The 16,849-nt window shown below is 39.8% G+C and overlaps 1 protein-coding gene across 2 annotated transcripts in view; it reads right to left on the bottom strand.

Moving 5' to 3' along the window:
- The window catches only part of ARHGAP10 (Rho GTPase activating protein 10), a 246,540-nt gene that overhangs the window by 91,058 nt on the left and 138,633 nt on the right, over window positions 1–16,849 (bottom strand). For both annotated transcript variants that reach the window (XM_019522175.1, XM_019522176.1), the window contains exons 15-18: window positions 14,770–14,857; window positions 12,653–12,711; window positions 8,922–9,027; window positions 8,122–8,281 (exon numbers count right to left, since the gene is read on the bottom strand). In XM_019522175.1, coding sequence (XP_019377720.1) covers window positions 8,122–8,281; window positions 8,922–9,027; window positions 12,653–12,711; window positions 14,770–14,857 — 413 coding nt within the window. The remainder of the gene's footprint in view (window positions 1–8,121; window positions 8,282–8,921; window positions 9,028–12,652; window positions 12,712–14,769; window positions 14,858–16,849) is intronic.

The following is a 16,849-nucleotide window of genomic DNA, read 5'->3' as shown; positions in this document are numbered from 1 at the left end:
CTCATATCTGATGCATCCATATTCTCTTAGACCATTCATTTGGAGTTCTTTGCTCTGGACCTTGTGGCTCACATCAATATTCTCAAGCACTGTAATAGGTAGGTAGGTTCTCTAAAACAAGATTATGGTTGGAAAGTCAGTTGTGAAAGGGTTAAAAAAGAGGGGAAATAAAATCAAGGTTAAAACATATCCTTTAATCGCTTGCAAGTTATGGGTGTGTTGACTCAGCCTTTTCTAAAAGTAGCAATCCTGGTACAAAGACTGCAACTTCCTCTGTATCCTGATCTCATTCCACATTTTAACAATTCATAGCAAGAATGCTCCTGGTAGCAAATAACGAACAGGTATCAGCCAGTACATTTTGTTGCTGTTTTCTGAAGACTGGAAGAGAGAGTTAACAACGCATATGCCAGGATTGAAATATCCACACTTCTCTTCATGGTGTGAGCAGAAATAGCAAATCCACCTTCTCTTATTACAGTAGTTACCTACCCTAACCTGCATGAAGGAGAATTAAAAAAGGAATGCCTTTCTTTAAAGCAGAGCCATGGATAGCAGGCTTTGGACATCTTACAAGAGATTTAAAAGGAATACAAATGCTTTTAAACAAGAAGGGATGTTAGTTAATCCTATTTTATAGCTATCTTAAATACGGCATACATATATAGTTACCAAAATGCAAACAGGGAGTTCGGGAACAGAATATGTGCATATCTCTTCAAAAAGAATAAACTGCAGCTGCAAAGATAAAAGGCTGTGTTACTAAAGTAAGCTAAGGTTTAACCAAAGAATAGCTGTTCACCAAACTGAACAGACCGCAACCATGCCTGATTAGGTAATATCCCATTTTGCCTTTGGTGATGAGAATGTATTCAATCTGTGCAAAATTTTATATTAATGATGCGAGCTGCTTTTGACTTTGAATCAATGTGCTAGCTGTATAAAACATGGGGAAAATGGTGTAGAGTCGGATCCTTCGGAAAGGTGTAATATTCTACACTACAAAAGAACGGTAAACAACAGTACGGAATTAGCCTGGAAATTTATTTTTCCTCCAGGAAGTACTCTGATGTTACAATAATGATTTGTATTGTTAGTTGAATTTATGGTTTCACCGCAACTGTATATCTCCTTCCTAACAGATCTCATGTTCTTCCAGGCTGCTTTTATATTCACCTCCTGGCCCTTTTCTTAGACTGTCAGGGCTCTGAAGCGCGGACCACTGTTTCCAGTTGTATGGGCAACATTTATCAAAATGGGGCACAAATAGATAAGCAGTGCCAAAAGGCATGACCACAACTGAACTGGCAATGCTCCACTTTGATTGCTTGAAATATTTGGTTTCTTAAATTAAATGAACACCTAGCTTGATTTGCAAGATGTCCTCAATATGGCAAAAACCTGGAAGAATTCACAATGAATGAAAACCAGATTATGGGCTAATACCCAGTGCTCTCTAGCTGCCAAAACTGGACAGGATGTAGCTTGGATACACTTAGCCAGCAGAAAGCAACAAGCTGGAGTTTATTTTGCTTGTCTATAAATTCTGTGTTTCCTTTAGTGTTTCCCTTCAAAAAGGGAAGCTGAAGTAGAGGATAATCTGAGGCTGTACTCTTTATATCTGGACTACCACCACAATCACGTCTCTCTCATAGAATGTTTTACATCATATTCCTTGACTTGAAGCAGTAAACATTCCTCTGGGATTCTCCACTGTGATTTCCTGAAGCTAAACACATGTAAGTGCAATACTTTTGACAGGGCCAGCAACCCAGCCCTAAAGATAGTATTTATCATCAGAATTCCATTTCTCATCCTCATGTCTGTTTGCCTGCTTAGAAATTTTGTCAGCGCTGCACTTAGTTAAAATCAGAGAACGAAGGTTTACTCTGCTTGAAAACTGTGCATTAAACGGGGGGAAGTATACCAAAGTAATGCACTGCATGTGAAAAAGATGGAACGGAGAATCATGTGCTTCGCTGCAATGCCCGTGCACACCAAAATATTTTTACTGCAATGTTTTGGCAAGCTGCTTTCAGTCCCTAGAATCTGAAGGGATTGGTGCTATACATTTTCTTTTTCTCATACTGCAATACACTGATCATCAGTATGCAGTTCTCCTGCTATGTATAAGTTACTCCAAGATTTACTGAAAAGGAAAACATTAAAAACGTTTTTGGCAAGGGGGAAAGAGATCTGTGACTTCATGAGAATCTCCTGTGGCTCACCATGGCCCCTTTGCCCAACTGCTAACTTTTCAGAACCAACTCCACAGTAGATAGAAACAGCTTAAAAACCTAACCACCTCTTAAAAGGAGTAGAGCACTGCCATCACAGTACATTGTTTTTTGTTCTTGCTGCTGCTATTGTTCATAGCCCTGAAACAAACAACTTCATCGTTACTCCCACCAATGTCACCAACCACACGTTTAAACTTTAAGCTCATATTTAAATGCTTCACTGGACTGAAAACTACATGTTTCTTTATAAACTATGTTATAAAAAATAGGCTATGAGCTTTGAAAGGCATTCTCCATAGGCCATGTCACACATTGTCTTTACTGATTTTGTACTGATTTACTGATACTTCTTCTGCCATCAAGAATAGGATGGTGCAATAATGCTGTTTCCTGTCATTGATACAGGTTGAGTTTCCATGCAGCCCTACCCCTCCACCACTGACTTGAGGTTTTGCTGTTTTTCATTTGCGAGGTTGATGAGGAAGTAAAAGCTTTGTCTTAGGAGACAGCTCTCTCACCCTGCCACTCAAGGGTGCAGGAGTGGTGCCCCTTCAGCAAACACTAAAATATCACAAAGAATGCTGCCTGTGTAGCCACACCTGGCTCAGGCAGCAGTCTTCATCATCTGCAAGAAGGAAATACTTCCTACCTGTCTCATGAATATTGTGAGACTGGTTTCTGAAAAGCACTTTTACGACAAAGGAGTACTAAGTATTATTACACGAAGCAGCTATTGGTTTAACAGAAAAATATTAAAATACTATTCCTTGTGCTAAAACTGGGTTTTAGACTTGAAAAGAGTACTGCGATGTCTTCTTTAAAACAAAACGATGAAAATAAATTAAAATACGTATACCTTAATGAGTTCCCCATATGAACAAGCTAGAACAGCACATAACTCAAATATACATTCTAACTAAGCTACATGAAAACTAATTAATTACCCGTAGCATTTATAAAATTGAACAAGCAAAATGGATGAACACATTCTTCACTCTTCCGACAGCAATTAGCACAGCTTGTAAAAAGGAACGTTTTTTGCCTATAGGTTTAAGCTTTCTGAATTCTCTGGTGGGGGTCTTTCATTTTCCTTTCTTCCTTTCTGTTCTCTTTCCTTCGCAGACTCTGGTTTCCTCCTTTCCTGAAGGGATTCTTGTCTGGCCCCTTTGTTCCCTCTTCTCAAGTTTCTTCCTTTGTAATTTTCATTTTCTTCTGTTTTTGCCATTCCTTCCTGCTCATCTTTCCTCCCCCGCAAGCAGACTTGTCCATTCAATTCCCACTGAGACTATTCTTATTCAAAAGTTTTCTCCCTCCTCTCCTAACCCCATCTTCTAGCCCATTTAGTTTTGTCATATTTTCTTTTTTTCCACCTTTTTCATGGCTTTTTTTTTTTAAATGGAAGTTCAGAATACCGATAAATAAGTAACATCTTCAAAAGCAGCATCTCAGTTTAAAGGACTTACTTTTACCAATGAAAAACCAACATAATACACTGATAAGAACACAGTCCACTTCATCCCTGTAGCATTTTAGAGCTTAGACCACTAGCACTACTCTGCCAAGAATTCCTGGCTTCAGCAGCTCCTGGAAAAAGAAGCTTAATAAAAGTCTTTAGTGCCACAGGAAAGGAAAAGAAGAGAAGTCAAGGCCTTTTTCATCCAAAGTTGATTATTGTTAAATCAGTTAATACAGTGTTGCCTCCGGGCCAAGAAAGAATGGTGCCTTGTTGCACCGTGCAAACAGAGTATAGAACCCCTTCCCTAGAGTGCTCACCACGTAAGATGGACAGAAATGGGATGAGAGGGAGGAAGGGATATAACACCCAAGCAAAACAAACATGGTGGCAGAAAATGTCTTGTTAGCTCCTCTATTTTAGAACATGGGTTTTGTTAGAAACGGATAACCCAGGGATGGGCAAAATACAGCCCGTGGGCCAGATCCGGCCTGCCAAGGGATTTTGTCTGGCCCATGGTGGATCCCTCAGCTCCACCCAGCTCAGCTTTGGGGCAGCCCAGGCCATGGTGCATGCAGCCAGTCCCACCGCCCCCAGGCATGCAGAGGGACTGGGGCGGCGCAGCAACCAAACTTGCTCCCCCACAGTGACAGCTCCTTTCAGTTGCCACTGCAAGTCTCCACTGACACCACTAAACCCAGTCCTGTTGCCCGGGCATCCTGGCCCATGTGCCCTGCACCCACCACTGGGAGTAGTGGAGAGCGCAGGCAGGCAGGGTCTCTGTGGGGACCAGTCTGAGACCCATGGAGGCAAGGAACAGCATCCAGGACTGGCATGAGTGAGTGGGGCTGGAGCCAGAGCTGAAACTGGGACAGGACAGAGCCATGATCCGCTGCCTGAACATCCCTGCGATGGATACCGATTCCACGGGGAGGGATGCATGGGGAGCAGATTGCGGCTCCGCCCTGGGCCCATGCTGTCAACACTGCAATCCTGATCTTGGCCCGACCAGCCTGTGATGCTGTTCCCTGTCTGCCCACATCCCCATCCCATCAGTGTGGCTGCACACAGGGCAGAGCCACTTAGGGAGTTCTGGTGAGCTGTTGCAGACAGATGGAAGAGGAGGGAATGACCCAACATGGCAGGGGGGTAGGAGGGTGCTGCCCTGGCCCACAACAACTCATCAAAAACTCCCTAATTGGCCCTCCAGCTCAAATAATTGCCTACCCCTGGGATAAGCTCAACAGAGAGGAAATAAAAGGGACATAGGACATTGAAGTGAGAATTAAGCAGGGCAGGATAGAAGAGCCTATGAAGGCTAAAATGTAAAGAAAAGCTAAGGTGAAGAGACCCGAAAGTTGAGGGAAAGAAGAATTGGAGCAAACAGCCCATCAACACAGGCAAAGGAAGTCACATTAGTTCTGCAGAAATGACTCAGTGTCTGAAGGTCCCTGGCTCTGGTTGCTTCTATAGCTACCCCTACTGGATAGAAACTTTCTTGAGTTTTTCCCCTAGGCCGCATGGCCTGGTGTCTGGCTCCCCTGAAAGGGAAGTAGCTTCTTTGATATATAGTTCCTTATTTGATGAAATAGTATTCAGGCAAACCTTTCCCCATTTACCCCTGTGTTATTCAGAGCAACAGTCACTAGTTTGGCTGCTTCTGCAACTTCCCCTTCCAGCTGGAGCAGACACCAGTGGATCAGAGATAGAAGCCACCAGTTATACCTATCTACATTGGACAACTACAAATATTGAACTGATATTCCCTTAATCCTTATCTGTCCCCTTGCATCCTCAGTCTTTGTTTAATTCTAATGTCGGGTACTGATATCTCAGGGTTGTTTTTTTTTACCTGCAGCAATCACTGTTTCCAAAATTTCAATACCAGTCTAATTTTCTTCTACAGCCAGTACTACAAAGCTACTGTAATTGGCTTGCCACCACCAGTTGGAAATACATATAAAAGTCTGTAAATAAGGTGAATGTGGCACCAAGTAGTTTGTAGCAAGCAGAAAATAAGTGTACTTATCAGCAAATAGCTTCTGCATTAAGCAAATAGCTTCTGCATTAAGCAACATATTCTTATCCCAGGGCAAGCCCCAGAGCCAGTTTTCACCGCGCAAACTACATAAACGTTCTCTAATTAGGACTCAGTCAAGTGACAATGCTTGAGTTACTGGACCAGTACTTCAAAGCTAGCAACCTAATTAACTATTTCTCTTACTAGAAATGGATTGTGGAGATTCTTCAACAGCAGTACTTAGTGAACACTAATGATGTCTAATGACAGCATGATGGCATCATAAATAATGTGCTCCAGTTTTACCAATGTTCATAAGTTAAAACTTACTGAGCAGATTAGTATTTGGAGTACAGGAGAAGGAAACCAACTGATTCAATATCCATTTCAGAAACTCTGGTCTTATTTTTGACTATTTAATTGGACCTGATGCTACTGTAAAAAACAGCTTTTCCTGAGTAGTATGCTAGAGCCAGCCATTGTGCAGGCAGATGCCAGGAAAATGTTACTTCAGACTTCTGTCCAAGCCCCTCAGTCTTGACCCCACAGCACTACCTCAAGGCCAATTTCAGCTTCTCTTAAGGAACAGCTGCTAATCACTAGCAAGGAGGCAGATTTCAGTCTGAAAGAAGTATGTAAAAGGCCAGGATTATACCCACAGCTGTTAGACTGTTTCTTGAGATTTCAACAGGGCTATAAATAAACTAAAAAATAATATAAAGTATCTTTTGACAGTCTGATGGAGATGTTCAAAACAACAAAAAATGACTGTGCAAAATCAAACACCTGACTGCTGCTAAACTGGTTCGCATATACTGCCAACTTCTTGCTGGGAGTCAGGGAAAGAAAAAGTAATTTTTTAAAGGAAGCTTGCTTAGTCTGTCCACAACTGCTGCAACACTCCCACATCTATATGGCTATAATACTTGGAGTCCACCTACCTGTTATACCCAAGCTCCCTGACAGTTTGGACAGCAGCCATCTGTAAGTGGCAGAAAAAGGTCAGTGGAATAGGCAAACCCTTGGCAAGATGGGTAACTGCAGAAACCGAAGACCTTTTAGGCAAAAATACAAATTTTAGCCTATTGGATCTGAAAAGAGTCATAAAAACTGAACTGTGGAAGCTGATGCAACATCATTTTGATGTACTTTCCATACTTCTCTTCTACAGTTTCTTCAAGAACAAGAAAAAAAACACTGTAACTAATGTTTCAAATATGAAATTGTTGTCCTGCTTTTAAGTAAAAATAAGCAGCCAAACTGGTGTTGTACTCAGCATGGAAAACTGTAGGGTGGCTTTGGAACTAAGAAGAAACCAAACTGCTCAGGGCTCCAGATTTCACTTACAATTGCCAATAGGTTGGACTATCTTCCCTCCCCCCCACAATTCTTAATATCCATAATCTAAGCTTTCCTTAAAAAAACAAAAAAATTCTCTCCTCCTTTCCCCCACCAAGTAACATGAACTGAGGCTGATGCTTTCACTTGCAGAAACTAAAACCAAGTGTTCTGAAAGGTGCAAACTTTTACCCATTCAGCTTTGGCTGCTATCTCAGATCTGCAATTGTAACAATACTGACATTAAAAGTAACAACTTTCACTGCTTGAAGAGTGTGAGAGGAGAGGGCAAGATCATTTGCTTGAGTTCTGCCTGATCTAGTATGACAGCTTGTGTTGTCAAAACAAGCTAATGGCTTTCCGAGCTTTTGCTTTTCTCCTTTTCTCCCAATCATTACAATCTAAAAAGAACAAAACACATAAGAGCCCAGCAGAGTCAAGCAAGGCCCCCTGGTGTGTTTAAACTACAATGATGTAGTGCAGCATCAGCAATTTCCATTGTAACCACTGTGATGCTTGGGATCAAAGACTTGAAAATAAAACTCACAGCCAAACTTTTAAAGAAATATTCTTAATGCTTAGCTTTCACCCAGTACTTTTACCTGTAAAGTCCATTGTACATTATGATATTTTATTGTATGAGCTCTAGGGGGGAACAAAAGCGCAAAAAGATTAAGTGCTTTGACCGAGATGTCACAAAATTAGTGTCAAAGGTGAAAAAAGAAAGCAGGCTCTTTCCCAGTTTCATATCGTGTCCACTGGATCAAAAGAGCCCATTTACCTTGCATAAAAACCCTCTTTTGCACAGCTAGCACTAAGGTATGGATAAACTGAATAACTGTACATCTAAATTAATGAATGTGCCTGTTGATATGTCAATTTAAATATACACAAAAGGTAGCTAAGCGCAGGCATATGTACATATGCAAAATGTAAGAATGAACACACTTCCATAAAATGCAAGAGTTAATTCATGCTACACTTGTATGCTTACTTGTACACTTGTATTTACATTTGCATGCTTACAAATAAAGTCTAAATATTAAGTGTACACACACATACAGTCTTACCTTCTCATGGTTTTCTATAAGGATTTCCACCACAATATTCTGAAACTTTAGGTCCATGATGGCTGCCACGGTTTCTTCCTGCGGCCTCATTAAGGTTGGTCCAAATACCACTCCTAAATTTGCTACAGTCATTAGATTCTTCTTGGCATTACTTGAAACACTTTTCAAAAAGATTTGAAGTTAAAAACAGGAATTAAATTATGAAAAGTTTCCATTACTCCTAGAAAATGCAGTATACTTTACAAATGTAAACACTACATTTCCTTAGCCCATGTTTTAGAAGTTTATTTTGTGCAAAGGTTCTTCATATAAAAGCATACTGAATTCTGGAAAATAGGAAAAGCCATTTTCTATCAGTATTTTAAGAAACAAAAGCTGTCGCTCATTGAACTTATACATGCACAATGCTTTTAGCCTTGGACTTGGGTGTGAAACCAACCTAAATTTGCTAACAGATCTCCACTATTCTCTTTGCCAGAATTTACAGAGAGAAAGTATAGTGTTCCTTTTCTCACTTCAATCAAACATTCAATTGCTGGCAATGTCACTAAGTAAATGCTTATATGGCTTCATTAAGAGATTAGATTTCTGCCCTCTTCTCCAAAACACACACAGTGAGAATCAAACTTCTCATCTGCTTTTGCAGGTTTGTTCTTGGTATTGTACATGACAGTGTCATGACCTGCCTTGGCTCCAACTACAATTAATTTGGTCCACAGCAGATCTCTCAAAGTGATGGGAGAGGGGCCATATTGGGGTAACTTCTCTGAAAAGTAATAAAATGAACTTGGGGTGCTTACTTTGCTAAGTGTTTCACCAAAATGTCAAGCATCTCTTTGTTTTTCTCAGGCAGTTTATGAACCAAGAAGTGTATGGCACTCACTCGGGACTCCGGACTGCCACTTTCTATATGAAAACAACAGGAATAAGTAACTTCATCTGAAAATAAGAAACAAAGGTCTTTTTCCCCATCCCAACAACCAAAGCATCCTAGGACAGCTTGCTTCAGCACTAAACACCTCTTAATACAGTAAAACTGAACATATGTGCTTTGTTTTCAAGTAATCCTGCTTGTTGCTTATCTGTAAAATGACTGTCAATCCACCTGCAAAAGGAAGCTTTTCTCTGCTCATCTATATTTAGAAACTGGCAGATGTAGTTATTCTTCTGCTGTCCTCATCTGCTTAGAAACATACTGCAAGGTAAGAAATAGTGTTGCTGGTAAAGCCTCTCATTGTAAGAGCCAGGTGTGAAAGACAACTTCCTTATCATTTTAGCATCATTTATTAATTATCATCATCATTGACATCTAGTTTTGTAAGTGCTAGACAACTGGTGACACTGCGTCTAAACGCCCTGCATCAGCAACTGCACAGGATAACATTCAAGGGGGACTAACAGGCTCCAAAGTGATAACAACTAAAAAGAAAAAACAATCCTAGTTGGGTTGCACTGCTGAGTTAGATTACCAACATAAAGGATTCTTGGCATCCGCTATGTCCTTTACTGGGTATAGTTAGTTAGTAAATCTGAGTGTAAACAACAAATGGATTCCTTGAGGATAGCCAAGGGAAGAAATAATTTTGGCTACATAGGCTTATATATTAAATAGATGAGAGCAGGGTTCTAAAAAGCTGAAAAGTAAATCAGCTTCTTTCTATTTTTCCTAACTTGATAGAACAGAACAATCAAGTTTAAAGAATGACTAGCCGTAAGATGCCTATAAGACCTCCCTTTGTGTCAGAAAGTACCGAAGGTAAGAAACAATACAGAAAAGCATGAGGAGCCATAGGAAATAATATGAAACAGGAAGTTCTGACACTAGTAGAACCCTAGCTGTGATAGAACTAGGGTTACCATATTTCCAATTCCAAAAAAGAGGACATCTGTTGCATGCCCTGGAGGGGTGGGGGTGGGGAGGGGGTGGTATATGATTGTGAGGGGCAGCGATATGTCAGTGCCTTGGCCTTGCCCATTCCGTTGCCCCTCACTCCCAAGCCACAGCCGCCCCCAACCCTGCTGCTGCAACTCACCCCAGACCTGGAGACCCCTGGCCTTGCCGGTGCCCCTCATTCCAAATGCACAGTCCCCTGCTCCCCTGGGCCATGCTGGAGCCCCTCACTCCAGACCCACAGCCCTGTCCCACACTCCTGACAGTCCCCCGCCCCACTCTTCCAAGTCAATGCCCCTTGGCTCCCTCTATCTCCCGGATGCCCCACCCATGCAACCCTTATTCCCCACAGCGGGCTGCTGTCTACAACCCAGCCCCCTCCACAAGTTGCAGTCCCCATGGTGATCGGATGCTGCTGCAAGAGAAATAGATGAAAAAAGGCACGTGCTAGGATCCTTGGGACATCTTCTCTGCCACTGGGCAGCCCTGCAGCTCTCTGCTGCCCCGAAGGGCCTGGCCCCCCTTCTCCGCCTCTCCTCTCCTGCCCTGTTGCAGCCCCAGAGCCTGGACAGCTTCTCCCAGTGCTGGCAGGCACCAGCCTTCCTCACACAGCTGAGCTGACCAAAATCCTGGACATTTGATCATAATTAAAACAAAAAAAAATGCCCGGATGGAGATAAGAGGACCCAAAAAGAGGACATATCCAGGAAAATCCAGACATATGGTAACCCTAGATAGAACCACTTTTATACTAAATACTTATTTATTAGATGATTCCTTTTCTAGGTTTAAAAATACATTTGTAGAGAACACGCTTAGTCATAATTCACCAGGGAAAAAATATTACCAGAAGGCAAATCAAAATTCAGGGGCAATCCTAATCAGCCTATCAAAATTCAGGGGCACCAGATTGTAATGCCGGGGAAAGAAATCTTGCCAAATTCTGTACAATCCTGACTCTAGTGCAGTGTTATTACTGAATCATATAAAATCAGGGTTGGAAGGGACCTTAGGAGGTCATCTAGTCCAACCCCCATCAACTGAACTGTATGTAACAAAGACTGACTAAATAATTACAATCAGTATTGTTAGTATTTAAAATTACAGATGCAAATCACTTTTACTAAAAAACCTCAAAATATTCCTTACACTCTGCTTTTCTACTCAAGATTAAAAAGACAATTTGAAAACCTGTTTTTTAAAACTTTAATAGTCAAAGTTCATGTGACATGGGGTGTTTCTCCCCTTTACTTCTCAAATCTCTCTTCAACTAAACTGTTAGCATATTTGGATCTAGGACCTGGACCCTTGTTTCCCTAAAACTCTTCAGCTTTTTCATGAGTGCTACTGAAACGGAGGAAGAGAAAATACATGCCAGAACTACTGTTATATTGTTATAACCTATGGGTAAAATAAATTAATTGAATCCAATCTTACACGATTGTGTAAATACTTATTATCTAGGTAAGTAACTCGAATGTTACAAATTGACCTCAGTGATATTTTATGGCTGTTTCACAAGACCTGTATCAACTGAGGTAGAAATATTTCCTTTTTAATGTTATGACTTCTGAGCTTCACAAGAGATCTAATTTTATCAATGACCACAAATAAGCAGCAGACAGACACTCTTGTTTTACAACTCTAAAGCTAGTAAAAACCTTATTTTTCTCTAAGTGTTAAAGCACTCTAAAGAAGAGAAACCTGAATTCTGCTATTTGATGCCAGTTATAATAGCAGGCCAACACAATAAAATAATTGTCCTCAAAATTTACTTTAATTTTTCTTCCCATGGATTGCTAGAAGTGCCACATGCGAGAAAGCAGATCAGTGAAATATCTGTTTGATATTTTGCCAAAACTTTTTTCTTCTTATACAATTTCTGCTCATAGAGTTCTATTTACATTAGATATCATACAGCTGAAGTATAACTGCTGCGCTACCTTCTCTTTAACTGCAACAGTTTAATTTGGTCTGTACGTTCCTTTTTCTCTAGTGATACATGAGAAAACTTCAGCTGGCTTGAATACAGACCTCACAGGGAGATGGCACTGAAAACAAGAATCAGGAGTCATCACTTTTATGATCCAGGGGCTTGCATGGTTTTTCTTTAGCATAGCGTTCTACTAAACTTATTTTTAAAAAAGTGATTAGATAGATTGTGACTAGAGGATGTGAAAATTTAACCAATCTGTACTACTGTAGGGGGGGGTTCTACTGTGCTGTATAGAAAATGTTCACTATGATACAACCAGTCAAACAGGAAGAAAAACAACTCCAGTTCTAACTTATATTTTCATATAAAAATAAATGCACAGTGAAAGGTACTAAGCCAAAGCCAACTTTGTCCAACTGAAATTATCAATATGGTATACATTTAAGATTTCTGTACTTTTAAAAAATTTACTCCACCTGTTGAACCAAATTATGGCACCTATGGTATATTTATATATGTTTTCATACAACAGTCTTACTTCCATGTAAAAAAAATCCCAGTTATTTTTTATACCTATGTCTTTCTTACTTAGTTGAAATAAGCATTTTTTTCCTGAAACTGCATTTGCAGCATCTGTTCCTGAACCACAATAGTGCTATCATAAAAAAAAAAAAATTCCATTTGAACTGGAGTCAAATATTTACTGGCAGGAACGATGAACTTTCCGTGCAACTCATACGTCATTAGGGGCTCTGGAAGGCTTCTGTAAGACAAAAATGACATGGAATCACCAAATACAGTAAGTTCACATAGGTTCATTCCTATTTGTATTTCTGCTGAGTAGGAAAGCCCTTCAAAAATACTTATGTGTTACCTTTCCACTGGGAACAGCCCTTTTTAGGGTCAACTCACAAACTGCAATGATTTACAGCACACATGGAAATGGTGCGACATTAAGTTCACAATCTAGGGAAAATAAGACTAAACAAACTTTAAATTCCATCATATGAAGTGAACCCTCTAATACCAAATAAATGCCTTACACAGATCTTAAAATTAAAAAATCACAGGGATGCTGTATACCTCATCCCTTATAGTCTTTTTCTTTTTTTCCTTTAAAGCTGTAAAAATAAGGAAGTGTGACAGAATTGATTTGTAAACAAAAAACTCCCCCTCTTAGTGGGTTTATCCACTTAACATGCTTCTTTGTTCCTGGGATATCCCAAGAGCAGGATCGTGATTTTTTTTAATGTTCTTGTACACAAGACACACAAATTCACAAGAAAGCTGTGTAACTATACAGTGATCACAAACAGTTATTTGCAATTCTTTTAAATTTTCTCCATTGGTTAATAGTGACTTGTCAGATTAATAGCAACGCTGATATGGAACCTTAGGTGCTTAAACTTTAGGTTATTATGGGGACTAGACTTTGCAAGATGCACCACTGGAAAAATTAGGCCCCCTTTACAAATCAGGCTAAATACTCAGAATTACTAGTAAAAATTTTATCCCTCAAGAAAAAACCATTATTACATAAAAATAATCACAGAACAATATGGGAACCAGACTAAACCTCCCTCATTTCCTGGGCTGACTTTCTGAGGTTTTTAAATTACTGTAATACATAAAATGATTTTATACTGTGGACAATTTTAATCTTACGCATGTGAATACATTGTTTTTTCCTCCTATCTATCTATATCAGTGGTTCTCAACTTTTTTGTACCAGGACCTATTTGTAAACATTGAAGGCCAGTCCTGACCCACTGCCCCTCACTCTCAACCCGCTGCCCCCAGCCCCCAGCCCCCCAGTATATGGGGCGGGGGGGGCCCCAAGCAGCCTCTTGGAGGCTGGAACTCTGACAGCCTGCAAGGGAAAAGCCATGGTTTCTCACGTTTTTCTCCTTTAAAGGATAATCCATTTTTAAAGTCTGTTTGCGACCCTTTCATATATTGTTGAGACCCATTTTTGGGTCGTGACCCACAGGTTGAGAAACGCTGATCTATGTTATACTGAAAATCTTAAGATTAATACTCCAGAGTTCCCACATATTTTCAGATACCTATGCTGGCAGTAGATGAAACCTTATTTTCACTAACTTACATTTTTAAAAGAGCAATTTACTTTTTCCACATGCACTCATTTAGTTTTAAGTTAAAAAAAATCAATGCTGTGCTAATATGAAACCATAATGGGCTAATAAAAAGTTTTATGCTGTGAATTACAAAAAACATAACTCAATAGAAAGTCAGATTGGTTACAGAACTGATCCAACACTCTTAAAACTATATCCCCCCCTCACCTCAGAGATTCTCTCTCAGAAACAAAAGAGAAAAAATGACAATATATAAACGCTGGCCAAGTTCTTCAATTTTCAAAATGCTAACAATTTCAGATTTCTGCATTTTAAAAATACTTTCATTCATTTCTCCCCCTTTCCTTCATGGGGTTTACCAAAATAAAAAAAGTAAAGGGGTTGCAAACAATCTAACCTGATTTTAAATAGCAAATTTTGTAAGAATGACCAACTCTGAAGAGGGAAGCCAAACATTTAGGTATCTATCGCACCTAAACTTCAAGTTGCGTCACTAATCTTAACACACTCTTCATGAAATTATGAAGCTTTTCCTCCTAAGGCATAAATACCCAGTGCCTTAAATACATATGTGGGATTGACATGCAGTGTGGACTTTTGTCTAAACAACAGTAAAAGCAAATGATCAAAACAGTAACACAGCTCCAGGCTACACCAATTAAGAATTCAATTATGAATAGTTAATAAATATAAGTGTGAATAGTTAACAAATATAAGCTTGCCTCAAGTACTGCTTCATAGCACTAGTAATCGTCTTCACTTCCCACTCGACAGAATTTTCCAAATCAACTTCATTGCAGGTTTTTGCATCTGCAAAGAGATCAAAGGCGGGAGAAAAAAAATCTAAATCTGCAAATATATTAAAGCTGGTATTAAGCTAAGTTTAAGTCATGGAACAGCATATGTATGTTTGAAGTCAGACAACAATATTACAATATTAAAAAGATGCAATCAAGTGTCAGACCCAACCCAGGTACAAATCAAATTTAAAGTAGATTATTCAGAAATGTGTTGTCTTTATCATTAAAATAGAAGTTGAATTCAGCATCAGAGGTGTACCCCAATCTTTTATTTTTGTGCATCGTTCAAACTATTTCACTGATCATTCTTTCCTTAACAGTATGGTGCTGCTCCAAGTTATTTATGGACATTGGCATTTCCAGGCTCTATTTAGAAAAGCCAAGATGCCTTCTGTAAGGAGACAATTGCAAAGAGACACAGATCACGAAATCAATTTGGAGGGCACGGGAAATCTTAATAAGTGACAGTTTTGGGGAGAGCAGGGGAAGGAGCGATATTTTATTTGTTTCCCCTTGTTACATTAAATTGAAATACGCTGAGAAAAAATATCAGATACTTTTAAATAGATTTGTTTTAAGGATCTAATTTGATCCTTGGTACTTTAGTGCAAAAACATTGAGCATCTACATGATGCTACTTGCTGCCATTAAGAAATGATGGAAGTGAAAAAGCACAAGAGTTTTCTGTTGGTAAACAGTCCCTACAATTTAAGGCAGATGCATGTCTCTTGAATGTTTTTTACAGTGTTCCAGCAGAAAGAAAAAGGCTTTTGCTTTTTGACAATTTTGTCATTCCACACAATATCAGTGATCTTTTTTCTGTTTAGTTTTTACTAAGCTAATAAAATAGGGTTGATGAAATTGAGCTCTCATGAAGACTTATGACCAAGCTGGGCAGATCCAGGATTGCAGCAATGGAGATGTGGCCACATCCCTTTTGGCAGTGGGGATGGGCACAAGAAGTGAAGAGACACATAGCCGAAGGGGATGTGGCTACAGTCCCTTGCTGTGATCCTGAGGGTGCCACTGAGTTGTTGGTAGCTCCTGGTGGGAAGTGTACATATGATCTCTGAGCTCACCAGTGGAGAGTCTGCCCGGATCCTGCTTTCAAGCAACTCCAGGACCTGCTGGTCATCTTTCCACCCTCCCACTAATTTAGCAGCCAGGAAAGGAGGAAATGGGATGAGAAGCAGAAGCATGGACCTATGGAGATGCGTTGCTACTGGATGCTTCTCCCTCCCCCTGTTGTGCTGAATTCAGAGGGGGATGGAAGAAGGGAGGAGAAGAGCAAAGAGAAGCAGAGACTCCAGGCAGAGCCCATACCAAGTAGTGGCAAGCTCATAGTGCTCCCAGAGCTCACTGTGCATATAGCACACAGCCAAAGGCTGGGAGGGAGGGAGGTTGGGACCAGCTAGATCCCCTGGATCTACCTTTGGTGCCTGAGAATATAAAAAGAAGCAAGACAACATACTGCCACTTCCCAGCAATTTTAAATTTTAATATTAAGTCTCAGAGCTTTAGAACAGGAAGTGATGGCTATTTCACAGCCAAAACATCACACGTTTATAGCCAAATTACCCAAGATGTCTTGTGACTTCAAGCACTTTCAGCATCTTTTGATTACAGAAACTGACAAACATGAAGTAAAATACAATGATAGTAATTGACACTGATTACATTTTGATCAGTTTGTACAAATCAGAACTCATTTGTTACTGTGCTCGTCAGACAAACGGCAGATACATGTGAAAAATCAAATTAGGCACCCTGATTAAAGGTGCAGTCCTTTCTAACTGGAACTAAATAATTCTGTTCTAAAAGCTGTGCCAACCAATTATTTCTGTAACTGAATATTCCCTCTCATTAAATGAATTATTAAAATCTCATTTTAAAATACAAGTCAGATAACGTTTTCTATCAATTTGCTATGAGCCAAACACCATCCAAAAACCTGAAATCTGTCTAAATGAAATCTTTCCTTTCCTTTTTTTTTTTTCTTTTT

The sequence above is a fragment of the Gavialis gangeticus genome, unplaced genomic scaffold, assembly GCF_001723915.1.
Source record: "Gavialis gangeticus isolate Ggan-Ray unplaced genomic scaffold, GavGan_comp1, whole genome shotgun sequence".
Classification (NCBI taxonomy): Eukaryota; Metazoa; Chordata; order Crocodylia; family Gavialidae; genus Gavialis; species Gavialis gangeticus.
Note: the sequence above shows the minus strand (reverse complement) of the source record. Positions and strands in the feature narration are given on the sequence as shown.